Source organism: Dermacentor andersoni, chromosome 1, assembly GCF_023375885.2.
Source record: "Dermacentor andersoni chromosome 1, qqDerAnde1_hic_scaffold, whole genome shotgun sequence".
In the NCBI taxonomy this organism is placed as follows: domain Eukaryota; kingdom Metazoa; phylum Arthropoda; class Arachnida; order Ixodida; family Ixodidae; genus Dermacentor; species Dermacentor andersoni.
This window is the reverse complement of record NC_092814.1, coordinates 218883330-218900569: the sequence shown is the minus strand read 5'-3', so window position 1 is coordinate 218900569 and position 17240 is coordinate 218883330. Positions and strand designations below refer to the sequence as shown.

The following is a 17240-nucleotide window of genomic DNA, read 5'->3' as shown; positions in this document are numbered from 1 at the left end:
ATAAAGCCACTGCTTTTTGCACACCTGTTAACGTTTGCTTGCTTGCTTGCGTGCTTCATTTTTCTTTCTTTCTTTCTTTCTCTTTCATTCTTTCGAATTCTTTTCTTTTTCTTCTTTTTCTTTTCTCTCTCTCTCTCTCTCTTTCTCTTTCTTTTTCTTTCTTTTTTTTTACCGGAGCGGCAGTTGGGCGCCTATGGCGTACGCGGCTGACCGTGTACTGCCACGGACTTTATTCCCGTCCACAGCGACTGTATTCTAAAGGATGCAGAATGCGAAAACGCCCGTGCACTTATATTTAACCGAACGCAAAGAACCTCGATCGAATTATTACGAAATCCTCCATCTTGGCGTTTCTTAGAGCCCTTGCTAGCTTTGGGCCGTAAAATCACCGTAATGTACTGTTTCCCCTTATTTTCATATAATTTATGTATATACGGTCACGTCCCAAGGTTGTAAGCACATTCAGTGGCGCTGGCCTCGGCGGCGTACGCTGACGAGAAGGTTTTACCCCTGTAGTGCCTATTTACGTCCACTGCTTGGTATAATCAACGCAAGGCGATTCTTTTACGTCTTGTATTGGCTAATAAATGTAATTGGGCTAGCTAATGCATTTTCGAAGGCTAAGACAAGCTTAAGCGCAATAAAAGACCACGGAAGAGAGGAAACAGACAGGACCTAGTGCTATCTACACAGCGATTATGTATCGCCCAACTAGTCCACAGAAAATCTAAGCTGTACTTAACCTAAATACACAGAAAACCTAAGCTACCATTAAGACTCAAGAGGAGCTATAGCAGCTTGACCTGTTATCTTGCATCAAGGAATCGACGATGTGTAGCGCAGTCCATGCGTTTCCCGTATGCATGATCAGCTCAACTTTGCGATCAGCCACATCGAGGCCTATCTTGGCTCCGCTGCATGCAAGCAACCATATGTGCAACAACCAGTGGCGTTGTTAGCAGCGCCCTGGTTCTCCGCCATGATTGATTCTCCAGTTGATCCCACCTTTTTATTCTCCGCCATGTATCGTCATTAATTGCTCCGACCGGGGGAACGCAAATACACTACCGAATTCTTTCGCAGCGTGGTGAAAAATGCAAACTACGTGCAAAAGGGCGAAACATCTCTTTGGCGCGTCCTTGGTTTGAACTGAATGTAGCCTTAATTCAAGCGTGATCCTTCAATAAGCCAATAACATTACAGTTTCAGATTTTGTGCTTTTCCCTTGTGCTCTTTTCTGCACTTTGCAATACTATGACTGATCCTGTAGAACTCTCAAGGATGGGGCACTATAGTAACACGTAACAATAAATGAGCTTATGCTAGTGAAGCATCCTTCAAGACTATTTTCTTTCATTTGGCAATAACAGGTTGATCACAGTAGCGAAAATGAATTACCCATACTTCAGATATGTCAAAATTCACGCCGATACATCATGCCAGTACGTCAGTGTACGACCGGTAGAAGCATTGTAAGTTGAGCGTATAGGTATGTTCATTGTGGCTAAACGGCGCTTATCATGTGGCTTATCATGTGGCTTATCATATTATCAAAGCGGGTGATTAGTGCGTAACCATGGCTTCGATCATGTTGTCACCGAAAGAAATGGCTTTGCTGGATACGTCATGAATTTGTTCTCTTTTTTCCTTTCTTTTTTTTCTTCTCTTATGTCTCTGTGTGGAAATGGGGCTATTCTTCCTATCAATTTGTGAATGTGCCAATAAAATTTAGTTGCAAGTCAGACCCTTATCCTGTTCGTTCTTCCCTTTCACTGTTTAGCCACACTGAGTGTACGATCGCCGATTTCGAAATTTTCTCGCACAGTGGCCGTTTTGTGCAAAGGGAATGCCGAGAGAAAACAAACAAAGGTGACTCAACTGAAGAGTTTTATCCTACAAGTAACAGAGAAAGAATACTGATCGTCCCAAATTTCTTGTTGTATGGCAATAATTAGCCCCATCGAGCCTCCAATTTCTACCATTCGATGGTTTTAGAACATTACAAAAATAACAGTTTCGAGCATAAAAATCCATCACACATGGCGGATGCCGCTTGCGAAAGACCATCTACATATTCCAGTACGCATACTTGAAAGCGTCGTGGCTTAGTTGTGCTAGGAGCAACACAATTAAGAGATTTAATGGCTAGCGTTTTCTACTTTACTGCTCTGAAAAAAAAAACTTTGTGAAAATGTGTGATTAGCAAGCAGTCCAATTGCATCACAAAAAGTAATAGAGGAAAGCTGCAACGTGCTTTGTAGACGATTTCTCGCCAAGTGAAAAACCTGAGTACTATCCATGCAACTCACGGTGGCTAAACGATTCCCGCTTCACATTTCTCTCTAATGACCTTGGTATGAATCTCTGTGAGTTCAACAGCTTCTATAGATGGGAAAAGGCCAGCTGTGGGGCATTTTGGGGTGTGAAAGTGAGTCACGTGATCTGCGGACTTTCGGAAGCACAGCATAGTGAAATGGTAAAGGGAGGGGCCGCACAGAGCGTTCGCTCTGGCCCAAGCCCAGCGCTGCTGGTGCTCATCGCGCCAGCCTTGTGACCGCGACTACTCGCGGTCATCGAGTGAACTATGTGCACGTGCCTCTTTAGGCGCGTGACACCACGCGTTCTTAGTTGTTAAGCAAATGTCTACAGCAACTTATATTGCTCTTAAAACTGCAAAGTCTGGTGCAATATCCTAATACATTATGTTGCTGTCAGTACTTCGCCCTTGGAACGGAAATTCTGCATTTTTCTTGTTCTCATTCTCCTTCATCATCACCATCATTTTCCTTTTTGTCGCAGTGGCGACAAGCTGCGCGTTTCAGTGTGGCAAGCACGACAGAGTTTGATTTTGTATTTGTTAAGAAGGTTCACGAAATATCGACATGAACTCTTTACTCTGTATTTTGTGTGCCGCTGTCACGTTGTTCATCTTAATATTTCCTGTCTTCATATACATTCAAAAGCAGAACAATCTCCGGCGCCCCCGAAAGGCTTCAGCCTCTCGTTAAACATATTTAATAGAATTCGAAAAGCCAACCTGCCCGCGCACGTCGTTACATAGAGCCTACTGCAGATTTTCAAATAATCTGTTTTCCTCAGTAGGAAGGAAAATACGCTCACGATAAGTTTTTTTACGTATTATTTGTTTATGTGCCATTTACTCCGTCATTAGTGATATGTCCGTTCTCCTTTCTATGCGTTTTCTCGTTTTCGTTGCGCTGCCATCAAAATGAAAGGAAAGCAATAAAAAACAGCTACGTCGGTGAAAAGCCTGACAGGGCCGATTTAGATTAGCAAGAACAAATACAAAAGTAAATAAAGTGAATAGAGTGATTCGATGAAACAAAGCGATAAAAAAAACTAAAAGTCCAGGTCAAAAATGAGAGCAGTCAGACAGCGTTGGGACGGCTCCATTTTCTCGGTCTGTAACTGTCAGAATCGTTGTCGCCCCGCGCCAGTGGCAACTCACTGTTTCGCTTCCCCGGCTCATTTTAAGCGCAACACGCAACCACCAACTTGCAAGCCCCTCAAGCAAGTCGCTCAGTCGAGGTGTTTGGTGCACGCAAATAGTGCCGAATGGCCTTGAAAGAGGGCTCAGCGTTTGTTCTCGACCAACTCATTGCAAAGTGCGTATTCACAAGCCGTAGCGGTCGTCGTATATTTCAATCGATGCTTGAACCTGTGGCAGAAATTTACTCGGCAAGCCCGTATTTCTGGTTACCACACTGCCTAGATAAGTGACACCATCGATGCGGACACTCACGTACACACTCTGCAACTACTGAAAAAGGCAGCCCGATTCAGGCATGAGAAAGACCGCGGGGCCAGTGGCGTATTTCGCTCTTCAGCACAATATCAACTACTGCAGCACTGACTGTCCCATATATGACGACGGTTTAGTCGCATATACATCGTTCCTCACGCCAGCTGTGCGTGTCACTGTCGCTCGTATAGTTAGCCATCGAACTTTTACAACTTCCATTGAATTAACTGCGCTGTGGGAAGCATTATCTCGCATTGTTAAACACTCTGCTTGTACCTATAGGTCATCTTCACTGACTGCCAAGCAGCCCTGCAATCTCTACAATCGCTGCGTATGCAGGTGAACCTCATCGATGACATGAGGCTCTAAGCCAGCGAACTGTAACCGTAACCCTGTGTTACAGCGGCTATCTAACCACTGTGGCACAATAGGCAGCGTCGAAGAGGACTATGCCAGAGAAACACACAGTCTCATCTGTGCCGATTGGAACACCCTTTGATATGCAAAAGATGCAGCAACTATTGTTTCACCATTGCACCAGTACGGATCATTGCATAGGTTTGACACAAGCTGTGACTTTCGCATGTATCATGGTTCCTGCAGATAAGATAACGCACGTTCCGATCAAATAAAATTAGTTATGACGTATGCGAGTCGTTTTATTTATTAGGCACAGATATCAGACTCGTCAACACGCGTAATCTGTAGAGGGAGAGAGAGAGAAGACAGGAAAAGCAGGGAGGTTAACCAGACGCACGCCCGGTTTGCTGTATTGTCCTGGAGGATTGATAGCCCCGGCGTTTGCAGCCGCTACGCCTCATTAAGCTACCATCATGACTTCTTTTTCGAGCTACAGGACGTTCTCGGCCCGTAAGGAAGTGCCTCGTGTGCGTTGCGCCCACCGAAAGAGTTTTCGGGCGTTTTGCGGGATTGGTTCTCAATGAGACGTTGAAGATAGTTTGAGCATGGACATGGCTACATAGTTGATTGTGTGCCCATGTTCTCATTGTGTGCGGCATTTCACCTTTCGCCCTAAATCTGAAGCAACATGTCAGGTCAGGCAACCAAGCAAGATTCTCCAGTTTTCATATACATTTCTCTTCACATTCAAATCGAGGCATTCAGCGGTAAACTGTTTCATTAGCAAAGATAAGCTGTGCTTCCAACATTGAACTTATCGTCAATAGCAGATGGTTTCCCCGGAACTTCTATTAAAAATTTATTTTTGCACAGAATGATACTACTAGGCGGAACTATATCCACACGGAAAGAAACTATAGCAAAACACAGCACTGTAGAGCAGATTTTTGGGCTAGTTGGTTCGTTGTAATAATTGAAGTCATAGCGCTGGATTCACACGGACAAGAAAGACGACAGGACGTGCAATATACCGTCAGCCGTCCTGTCGTCTTTCTTGTCCTTGTGAATCCAGCGCTATAACCTTAATTAGTGCATAGCACTGTACTTTGCTTTTAAGTCGAAGTACTTGCGGTAAGACATGCCAAGCTGCCAACTGTTGTTGTTTCTTTTAAAATTAAGCTGTTGACGTTAAGCTAGGAAGAGGAGGAGGAGTGTTGCTTGCTACAGGCGGACCTAGCCTTGCAAAAGTTGCCGGCAATCGCTCGGCCCAAGCATAACTTATAAAATGCGGTAGAGTCTGAAATCCGACACATTCCATCTGGTAAAACAACAGCTCCCAGTAACACATGTAATTTCACAAGAAACGCCGCAAGATGCACGTCATACATTTGACGTCGACCCACGCGGCTCACCATTCACACTCTACGAGGACTTTACGAGGAGCCGAAGCACCTTTCTCCTAAATAGCCAGTGTCCATGCGGGAACATTTCGTTACGTCACGGCTCCGCGAATGTGCACATGTACATCCAGGTTGTGGCGGTGGGCCGTGACCAGCAGCAGAACTCCATAGTTACAAAGCTACCACGACAGGTCAACACGACAAAGCGTCGCGACGTTAGTGCCTTAGCAACATTTTGCACGGCTCCTTGTTAAGGTACCGATGCGTAAAAACAGATGCTATCATCGCACGCAGACCGGAAAGTGGGCTATCCACCCTAATCTTGGAACTCTGTCTATAATAGCTACGTTGTGAAAGGCTTATGCCTGCAAGGAAAATGGTATAGGAAACTAAAAAAAGCGGAACGGTTTCATGCGAAGAAGAGAGTTCTGCGAAGTTGTAGATAAGGGTATGGTGAGCGGACCGGTTCGCACGAACAAAAAGAAAATAAAAAGGTCGGAGTGCAAAAGCATGGTTAACAAAGTGTGGTGGCTTCGTTGCCGCTTTATTACAGCGCTCCGCTGTAACCACGAGAGGCAAGGTGACCTCGCGACTGCACGCGTGCATGCGTTGCGCCGCAGAGGTTCAAGGTGACCGAGTTAAGGTAAATGAATGCCGCGCTACCATCTAGGCTGTCAAGTGGATCGAATCGGCAAAGCTTCTCGTCGTGGCCTTTGCTTTCTCGACGGCCGCCTTCGCTCATACTCAGTCCAGCATCGCGATTTGCTGAAATTAGCTGTTACGACCAATTCTGGAGTAAGAGCTTTTTCTGAATGCAGGCCCTGATTTCACTACTGGGCTAGCCGACGTTTTACTGTGAATTCATACAGCAGTGCGTACATGTTTGCTTACGCTACCACGTCTATTGTCTCTTGAAATTGGACCATCACTATTCCATTGCCCATGTACAAGTGTGTAATTGTTGGAGCCAATCCGCATTATCGTTTACCTGTAGCTTCAGCCCAAGAGAGACGGATCCCATGTTGAAATTAGCAACTTTTTGAGTCGAGATAAACCATAGCACATTACGCCCTATACGATTATTTTAAAGCGGACAACCGATATCGTTGTAATGTTCTTTAAGTTTAGTTTATCGTATCGCGCAGTCGTGCGCAATAATCTGGTGGCGCTACGAAAATCACGCTAATTTCTTATGACGTGTCCCGTATACTGTCACTTTTATTTTTCAAATAAGTTTTCAAATAAGTAAACTTTACTTTTGCTCACATACATACAGATTGCAAGACCGCTCTTATAGGCGAACGTAAAAAAAAATTTGAAATGCGCGGAAAAACTATTTCTATATACATACGACGGTAAAATATTATTTTAAGCACCGAGTGGAACCAAGCATTTTTTTTTCAAGACCAATATTCCTAGACATTTTCGCTAAGTTATTGCCAGCGATGCTTGTTACTCGATCCTATTCCTTTATGCGTAAACTGCGCGTAACCGCCCCACATGTGGATACCATCAGGGCGTTCTTTAACATGAAAACGGCTTCGTTTTTGCAGTCTAGATCGTAAATAAGAATGGTGCGTCGCGGCTGCGCGATGCAAGCCGACACGGTGCGATCTCCGTCTGTGGGCAGCGCAGCAGGACGTTCGCTTCGCCGTTCGTCTGTCACACTGTCGTCGACTGTAGCGCGGAGCTCATAGCGTCGCAAAATTGTCTGCGGTGCGACAAGCCAAGCAGAACAAAACCTCGCGGAGCCTCTGAAGCGTCCACTAAGTTAAGACTAATGTTTGCCTCGGACATTTTCACGCAAGGCGACGTGAACCCCAAGTTTTCGCAGTCTTTGTGATCAACGGTGAGACGGCGGTTTGTCCCCTCCGAGTTCCGAGATCACCGTTTCGCCGTTGGAGAAACTTGGAGTCGAGTGGAGTTGATGAGTGAGTTGAAGAAATACAGGAGACATACAAAAATGCAAAATACCATGCGATGCACTTTTTTTTCCTTTTTCTTTTCTTTAGTTGTGCCAGCAAAATGTCAACCAAGTTACCTCGCATAAAAGAATTTTGCTTACGCGAGTTCTGCTTAACTGGAACGTGACTTGGCATTTAGAGAGTAGTGATATTACTGACTGGAACAGCCGACTGCTCCAACAGCAAAATATACGGCTGCTACAAGGCTTCAGCACACTTCTGTGTCTGTACACTGTACAGCGCGGAAAGGAGTGTCGTGCAAAGTGCTTGACAGAGTGGGCAGTTCTCCCTTATGAGAACGAAAGGTGCTCGCGAATGGCATCCAAGGCGAAGGCTACGAATGCCGGATGCACTGCTTACGTTCTGTAAGGTCTGTGTGTGAGGTGCGAGGTCAGTGAGCCTCTGTGATATACTTTAACACATCTGCGCGGGTTTTTTTTTTTTGCGGACTTTTGTTTCTGTTTCAGTCAGTTCGTTCTCCATTCTCTCGCAAGCCCCCTTAGCCATACAAAGTAGCCAACCTGAACTATCTCTTGTCCTGTGTGCGTTTGCTATTCTTTCTTTCTTTCTTTCTTTCTTTCTTTCTTTCTTTCTTTCTTTCTTTCTTTCTTTCTTTCTTTCTCCAACCCTCTAGTTATCGTTCCTCTTCGTATGTCCACGTTTTGCCTGCGCACGTATTTCGATATTCTGGATAGACTTTGCGGTCACCTATCTTTCTCTAATTCTCATGGGAAAACAACGCTGCTCAGAAAACACGTGAACCTGTATCCTCGCGTACTCTTTGTTTGCGATTTTTCTCGACTAGCTGATGCGAAGCGGCCCGTGAGCCTTTGGTTAACTCCTAGACGAGATTGTATCTCTGACCTTGTTCAAAATTTAGTGCCTTGTGGTTGGTACATGCCTCCGCCATTTGCTTGCATAGCGATTCCGAGAAAGCGAGTGCGCCTCTGACATGATCTTTAAATTTTCCAGTCCGCTTTGGTGATGATCAACAAAACCAGATACTCATCGTGCACGCGGTAATATCTTTAGCTTATGTGCACGATGCAACCAGCGCGTCGCATAGCTAAGTGGGCAACGAGAGTACGCGGATTTTCACTACGCGCGGTTTCGTTTGGAAACGCGTCTCCCACCCCCAAAGTTTTGCTAGTCTGATGAGATGTTGCGTGTGGTTCAATGTGCAGTGCTGGACGCGAGCGGGAAAATGCCTGACGGACTGTTCTACGGTTCACTGGCCGCATTCGGAGACATGGGCGAATGCCTACACGTGCGGGCCATCAACCGGCGTCTCAACGGAAAACTTGAAGAGTACTTCCAGGGCCAGTACTGCGCTCTGAACATCCGCTTCAAGCTACCGCCAAAGCCAGCCCGATATAGCCCCAAGACATACCTGAGGAATCTTACCGATGAGGTGCCTCTCTATAAGGTAATGTCCTTGTGCTCGTTTAATATTGTTAGGGAGCGGTTCGGCATGGCTCTGAAGACTGCGGTCTGTGTAACAACAAAGACGGTGATTTGGCGGAAAGTGCATGCCCGCAAACAGTTTGGCAGCCACTTTATCCACGTATCGCCCTGCTTAGCTTGTAAATAATGTGTAACTACACCTTCTTACGCAACATCTTCATTATTACTGTCTTCGTCACATAATAGTGGGGGTGCAAGGTATCAATACCCGCATCTCTCGCAGTATTAAAGTAACACAACAGCGAACGAAAAGGGCCTCACGCAAAGGGAAACCAAGACAGTCTTCTTGATGGCCCCTGTAATGCAATCGGCGGTATAAATCTAACGTTTGCAACCGCCTGCTTTTGGGCACCCTGAGCAAGTATTTTTGTGGCTACAGTACAATTATAAAACAATACTTTTAATCAGAAAGAACAAAGCGTGTAGTGGCAATGGGTTCGGTCACGCTGAATGAAGACATCCCACTTCCGCTCAAAGAACGTCTGCGCAACCCCCATTTTTCACCTAGCCTCAACGCATCGGAGGTGTCAGACATTATGAGCTACCTGCTTTCCCCGGTATGAAGTTCCTGACAATACACAGCTGAAGTATATGGGGGTGTACATGCTTCACAATGCCTGGGCAATGAGCGTTCCTTTTTTGTCGCAAGTGCACTCGACGACGATCACCTTATTCAATCACTGTAGGAAAAAAAACATTGTCTTGCGAGAGGAGTTAAATGCGTTTCTTTGGTATGTGCGTCTGCCCATAAAACAGTGTAATAAGGCCCTCATAAATTGCGAAGGACAAGGTGCGAAGTCGACCGCGATCTAAGGCCTCAAACGCAGGATTCTCAATAACGGAGTCCTTGAACGTCGCGTTCTTTCTTTATTCTGTAAAGGCTAAAATATTTCAGCATTCGACGTCAAAATATTTGACCTACACTGTTATCTTTGTTTCTTTCAATTTACTTCAAACTATACCTTATTGGACATTCTTTTGTCGGATTCATTAATAAAAAATAAGTTCCCCGTTTCGCGTCGTATATTAACAAACGCACACATGAAAAAATTATGGCCTTTTGGATGGGTAAGTTCAAGCCATTTATTTTTTTGTCATTCATTCGGTATGCAAACAGTACAACTGTAGCATCAGTTATTATGCATCATCCCTGTACGTGTAAGACAGAAAATCAGGCGTTCGTTTAACTGACCTCCCTTAAATAGAGCTCTACATATACAGGGCGTCCCAGCTGTCGTGCACCAATATTTAAAAATATGTAAATGCCATGTAGCTGGACAGAACCAAGGTAATGCTGTTTGACGTTGCTTGGAGATACTCACATTATTTTTTGCATTCTAAATACACAATTAGTCATAATTAATTAACCAACTTCTCAAATATTATAATTAGATGACAAGCACGTGTCAATGAGAATATTGTAAAGCAACATGAAAAATTCCCGATGCAGCTTTCTGCTGCTTAATACGTGCTACATAAAAGTGTTTTTCAGAGCGTGAAAGAAGCCCGCGAATACAAGTTAAATTGCCGCACGACTGGCCGCTGGAGGCACTTTGCGTGTATTCGCGAGCTTCTCTCATATTTGGAAAAACACTTTTATGTAGCACGCACTGAGCAACAGAAAGCTGTATCGGGAGTTTTTTTATGTTGCTCTACAATTTTCTCATTGACACTTTTCATGTAATTATAATATTTGAGAAGATTACTAATTAATTACGACTAATTATGTAATAGTCTGAATGCAAAAAATAATCTCAGTGTCTCCAAGCGACGAAAACATTACCTTGATTCTGTTGAGCTACGTGGTATTTAGATATATTGAAATCTTGGTGCACGATAGATGTGACACCCTGCATATAATAGCGAACCCAAGCAGCATCGCGTAGACCGTGCACATGCGCACAACTTGAACTCTGCTTAGGCTGTTTTGTAACAGAGAAGGTATAAGCTCCCCCTAACTTTGGGTCCGCCATTCCTGAAACTCTCTATTTGATCTTTTTGACTTCCCTCTCTACATGTCCACATCATGTACGGCGAAGTTCCTTGAAACATTCATCGCCTCTTTCAACAGCATCTCCTAGGAGACGTGTCGGTGGGTTACTTCTACTTCACGCCCATCCGGATGGCACTGTGCGTGCCTTCGACGTGCACGCAGACTGACATCCAGACATTGGGAAGCGCCGGTAAGTTGCGACACTGCAAGGCTGGCCCGGTCACTGCAGTAAGAGGCAGTCCGTACGTACTTCGCAGTATGAGCCAGATATACCCAAATCTTGTGTAAGAGCGTTTTATCATCGACTGGCGATCGGGCACCTGTCACTCAGTAGGCAAAATTAATTCCTCGACTCGCCGCATAAAACTTGTATTTTCGCTTGTAGGTGTGTCGTTCCTCAAAGAGGCAAATTTAATAAAGCAAGAATGGTAAACACCATCTTTAAAAGTAACAATTTTATATGACGTTCACAAAATGTTTATTAAGAGTAGCGAAAAAAATGTTCTAGTGGCCAAGTGGCGCGAACATTAATTCAAAGTGTACCGCGACCATTGCGCATGGAAGTACAGATTGCGCTTCTCACCTACCAGCTGCATGTTGTATAAGTATTATAGCTGTGCTTTCTGTGCAGTTTCATGGTTGAATGTGCTGTATCCGTTCTATACAATGAACACCTGACTATTAGTGTCCCTAATATATTAAATTAGTATAGAAACTCGCTGCTGAGATTCGCAAACTTGTGTCGCCGATTGCTCGCCTAGCCGCGAGAAAGGCAAGGGATGAGTAAGCAAAGACCCTGCAGGAAAGCAGGGAACGTTGAACGGCAAAGAAGCAAGGCAAAAAATGGCAGATAAACTTGAATGGGAAAGAGAGAAATAAAATTTATTAGTACCAAAGGAACTAAAGCCAAAGTCTGAGCCTCCTGCTAGGCTCATGCCTCCTAGCCCAGCACGTGCTTGACGTGCTGCACCAGAAGCGGCCACCATAGATTTTCAAGCTTTCGTGGGGGAGTGGTCCACTCCTCCCTGCTGCCGGGACGGCGGTTGTGTGGTAGTTTAGAAAGTATTGTCATTCTGAAGATGGAGTTGGCAGGGCACTCCCACAAGGTGTGTTTGTTTGATGGATGAGAAATGAATAAGCCGACCCTAGGGATACGACAGTAGCCTGCTACTCCACATGGTGGAAAGGGCGTCTGGGCCCGACAGAGACAGGGTGTACGAAATGTAACGTCCTTGTGGCATCGATTGGCATAATGTAAGTAATAGTGTAAGTATGACGAGGCGATCTGGCCGAGTTACTCACGTTACTACTTGTCTAGCAGTACTTTCAGTCCTACGTCTTCTACGACGGCGTAGTCGATGTCGAAGTCGCTGTTGGAGAAATAGGACGGTCCTGGCTCCAGTCGAGTTAACATCGCCAGAGACACGCTACAGCACAGAGCTTCGAATGCATGCAGGCATGAGCTCGACACCAGGCGGCGTGCCCGCCGCCAAGGGGATGCTAATAGAAATGATCATAATTATGTCGAACGGCTTCCTGTCCAAACGGAGCACTTAGGTAATCCTTATTGAGCAGCTATCGGAGAAATGCAATAAATCAACGTTTGCTGACTTTCCTTCGTCAGTTTTTGGTGTACAGGCAGGGACAAAATATTACGGGATCTGCGAGCGCTGCCGCACTGCATTCTTGCAACCTTTAACGAAGCGAGCGCCTTCTGCCGAGAACTGGCATTGCGTATGCACGTCCTTTCATGTCCGTGTGCCTGTCGGTACGCCCACTTTTTGCCAGTAGCCTGCTGTAGGCATCGCGATTATAGCATAACTTTACGATAGGAGGGCGCGGTCGGCGGTGTGTGCAGTGCATTGTCAACGTCGCAACGGCTGAAAAAGCACCACTCAAACACCACTCACCACAGGCACCACTCAGCTTCTCAAAGTTCCGCCTTCAATTGTAAATGGGAATTCAATTACGCTAGGCAGGCAGGCTATCATGAATAAGTATAAGTTATTTGTACTCCAATCACAGCACAGTAAATGGAACCACGAAGAGTACAAACAAGTCAGGTTGCAAGAAACGCACAGAAAGTGAGCAACGAGAACCATTTCCACGCGAAAATGGCCTACATTTTCCCCCTTAATTTTTGTTTCAGTTGGAGATTTGGCACAACTGGACGTGTCAGTGCCCTTCTGTGAGAAACTAAAGCCGACCGAGTACACGACGCTCCAGCTCATTGCCATGTAAGTCGCGTTTCTGAAAACTTCGGAGTCGTATTTTCGATACTCTAGTTAATTTGATAAAAGTAACTCTCGATAATTAAAATAAATGTAACTAAACACTCGGTCTTCAAGGGAACAGTGCCACAGTGAAAAGAGCGAAATATATTGTTTATGCTTTATCAGAAAGTGGATGGGTCGAAGTCATCGCTTTCCTTTGTTAACAAACGAGGCGTATGTCCTGTCATAATGTTTCTTTTCAAAAAGAAGCTAAAATGGAGAAGCCTGTTTTCGATGATACAATTATGATCACGGCATCACTCAAACAATGGCTTCTATTATCGTAACTCAAGCTGAACCAATAGCACAGACAGTGCGATTTCGAAAATTTTGGTCGAAATGTTTTAAAAATTTATTGTTTGCACGTCGACACTTAAGATAAGTCAGCAACTTACAAATAAGGAATAATACGTTCAGTGCATGGATGGCCTTGCAGAAAGAGGTGTTTGGCCAGGTTCAGTTATTTTCGTTTGAGTTTCTGCTCAATCAATGTCCCATAGTCCGGTGCATGTTCAGTCCTCCAGATGGGCAATTTATTGGGTTCGACGTCCTCGAATAAGCCATGTCAAAGAACCGTACAAACCCTAACAGAAAACTTAGATTCGTCGCTTGGAACTGTACGCGACAACTCTTTCAGTCTTAGCTGTGTAGAGGCACCATTATGAGGCGAAAGTAATGAAATTAAGATGGTAGGCAATCAGTCGACGCAGTCATCGTACCTCGGCGCCATACAAAACTGCTCGGCGAAGTCACTTGGCCATTTCATTGGCTGAAAGCTTGCGACACATATGCGTCAACCATGGTTTTATACGTCTGCCATACATGGTGTGCCGGTAAAACGCATGATCTGAGGTCACAGCTCCGGGCCGGAACCCCGGAACCGTTTCTCGCGCTTTACTTCGCCAGGCGCGAAAGCAGTCAGGCATGTGCAGACGCTTGCATGTGATTACTTTGCAACGCGTTAATCAAGCACTTTCGGCAAAAAAAGAAAGGAAAATGGGGGAAAAAACCTTATTAGAGAACAGCTCCCGCGCTGGCCTCATCTGTTTTGATCATCGCGAAGAAACCGACCACGCACGGGGCAAGCAGGTGACGGTAATGTACGCAGGCATCTCACCTTTAGTTAGAGTTGGTAAGCAAGAGTTCGGCTATAAGATGTACTGTGCCAGAATCTGCTGTGACGAATCATTATTGCGCAGAGTTGCACAAATTATGGGCACGGTAGATTACTACGGCGTGGTTCAACGACAGTGATGCGCGGCGACATGCGCAGGGGCATCTTGGCGTTCTTCTTCTGCCTGGTGTTGCTGGGCACGTTCCTAGATGTGGCACCAAGGTTGCTGAACAGCTGGATCAGTCACGATAACGCATCCCAGTGCTCGGAGAAGGAGAAGGTGATGAACAATAGTGAGTACCGTCTACCATCCTATTGGACACGTGCTTACGCAACACAGTCTATGGCTAGCTTTGCTGGGCTGTCGTAAGCCTTAACGTGAACGACATGTAAAGTGACGAAAAAAAAGAGGTGATTAGATTATGGGGTTTTACGTGCCAAAACCACTTTCTGATTATGAGGCACGCCGTAGTGGGGGACTCCGGAAATTTTGACCACCTGGGGTTCTTTAACGTGCACCTAAATCTAAGCACACGGGTGTTTTCGCATTTCGCCCCCATCAAAATGCGGCCGCCGTGGCCGGGATTCGATCCCGCGACCTCGTGCTCAGCAGCCCAACACCATAGCCACTGAGCAACCACGGCGGGTAAAAAAGAGGTGAGGCGTGCAGACAGGACACAAGAGTAGAGAAGTGGACAACACGAAAACCCGCGTTCGTGTTGTCCACTTCTCTACTCTTGTGTCCTGTCTGCAGGCCTCACCTCTTTTTTTTGCATAATGAATCCTTACCAACTAGCTCAGCTTTCTGTCGTTGTAAAGTGGCGCTTGCTTCGTTGACGTATGACGCGCCAACATGACGTGCCGAAATTTCAAAAAACGCATAACCTAAACTCAGGTAGCAAAAGAAAACGAAAAGCGGTACAGGGGACGACAGAGCGCTGACTCGCAACTGAATCCATTAGAAGGGAAGAACCCCCTCCCCGGTATGTATAGGGAAACAAAACAAGACTAAACAATATTTATGTATGTATGTATGTATGTATGTATGTATGTATGTATGTATGTATGTATGTATGTATGTATGTATGTATGTATGTATGTATGTATGTATGTATGTATGTCGGGCCATGTCGGGCTATGACGTAGTCTCCTTGAAACGGAAACCGCTTCTGCCGTAAAACCTATAGACGAAGCAGGCAGGAACGTGCGGTAGCTGGAGTCTCGCTATTACTCTGAGAGTGACAGACATAGCAGGTTGGACAGAAAACAGAAATATCATTCATCTCACAGCATGACAGAAGGTTGACTGATGAACACGATGTTCCTTATATTGATATTACACACCTCAGTTATTATAGCTGTCGGGGTACACTGGCTGGCACGTCCACAAGTTGTAAATGCAGCCGTGAAGAGGAGTTTGCAACCACACGATCCGCAATGCATCTCAGAATCAGACGATGGAATATTATACGGAAAATTTCATGCTACTATTATCACATCATCCCATATATTCAACGTAATCATTGCCACGTGGAGGTGTAATGACACGTACCCAGCAGATCTAATTATTATTTCCGAAAATTAATGTGGTAATCTTCTTGTGCCACGGAAGTGGTCGCAAACTGCCTCGCGAATGTTCCTGCCACTTAAGTCTGACGCAGAAGCCCTGAATGACAATAAGCAGAGAACTTAAAGGCATACCTAGTTGCCGGAACGAACTAAATAAATTTATCTCAAGGTTATAAATTGATGACAGATTTAAAAAAGAAATGTTGGATGAGATCAGGTTCATTGAAAATATGGTATAGAGCGGACGGCGCCAAACCGGACGTGTGCACATTGAAATTTATTTGTTTAGTATGACAGCATAATTTTGTGAGAGAAACTTCCAGATGACGTGTGAGGCGCCATTGATTGTCCATAAAGAAAAGCACATGGTGGAAATCTAGTGATAATGGGCCTGGCAGTTTTGAGGAATCTTGAGAAAGTCAGAATTTTCTAAACCTAGCCGCGGTTACATAAGACGAAGTCGACAGAGCGGAGATAACAGGGCCATCACGAGATGTTCGCTCAAGTGAGTCAGTCGTTTCGTTTAAGAACAAATCACGGTGACCCGGTACCAACAGCTAGTGCACCATACGTAAGTTCGAAGAAATGAATGAATCAAATGTCTGCAAAACTGAAGTGTTGAGGATGCAGTGAGTGGTGTGCACATCGATAAGGAATCTACTGCAACAGCTGTCCAATCGTTCAAGGGAGGTCTTCGAAGAGCTAAAGTAACTGTTAGTAATTCTGCCAGAAATGCAGCTGCGAAATCGCGACGATGTAATGAATACTACCATGAAAATGACACCGAGAAAATACCCACACCCGCTTGCACTGCCGATACTAAATTGCATTAAATAGTTAGTGTAACAGGCCCATCTGGTGGCCAGTTTAGAATTTGAGGGAAACATGTAACCCCATTCACCGCTAAAAGAACTTAAGGAATTGCCTGAGTGATGATCTCTCGAATGTGCACCTTTATATCACTAATGTGCTCAAGTTGTGTTAATATAAACATAATTGCGCATGACACTCGACAATCGCGACACAACTTTGGGTGTACGCGCCATTGTTAACGTAGCGTAAGAAAGCAATAGGAAGCCTCACACACAACCTATGTTTAGACGCACATACATATATGCACTTAGCTCGGGAATCCATACAAAATATTATCATGATGTTTATGAATAGCAATGAAAAGAATGAATAAATGTAATATACATAATTATCTCGGCATTTCTGCACATGTTATCTTAAAGCAAGAAAATCGTCATGCTTAGCGGTTGGTAATTTGACATCGTGCATGCAGACGGCCGATAATTAGGATTAATATTTCTGTTATACTTGGTGAAAATCAACTCAGC

General features: G+C 44.9%; 1 protein-coding gene across 1 annotated transcript in view; it reads left to right on the top strand.

Moving 5' to 3' along the window:
• Positions 1-17240, top strand: part of LOC126548238 (nose resistant to fluoxetine protein 6-like) — a 108751-nt gene that overhangs the window by 49141 nt on the left and 42370 nt on the right. The window contains exons 2-5 of the mRNA XM_050196389.3: positions 8672-8913; positions 11023-11134; positions 13094-13181; positions 14491-14624. Of these exons, the coding sequence (XP_050052346.1) occupies positions 8672-8913; positions 11023-11134; positions 13094-13181; positions 14491-14624 (576 nt within the window). The remainder of the gene's footprint in view (positions 1-8671; positions 8914-11022; positions 11135-13093; positions 13182-14490; positions 14625-17240) is intronic.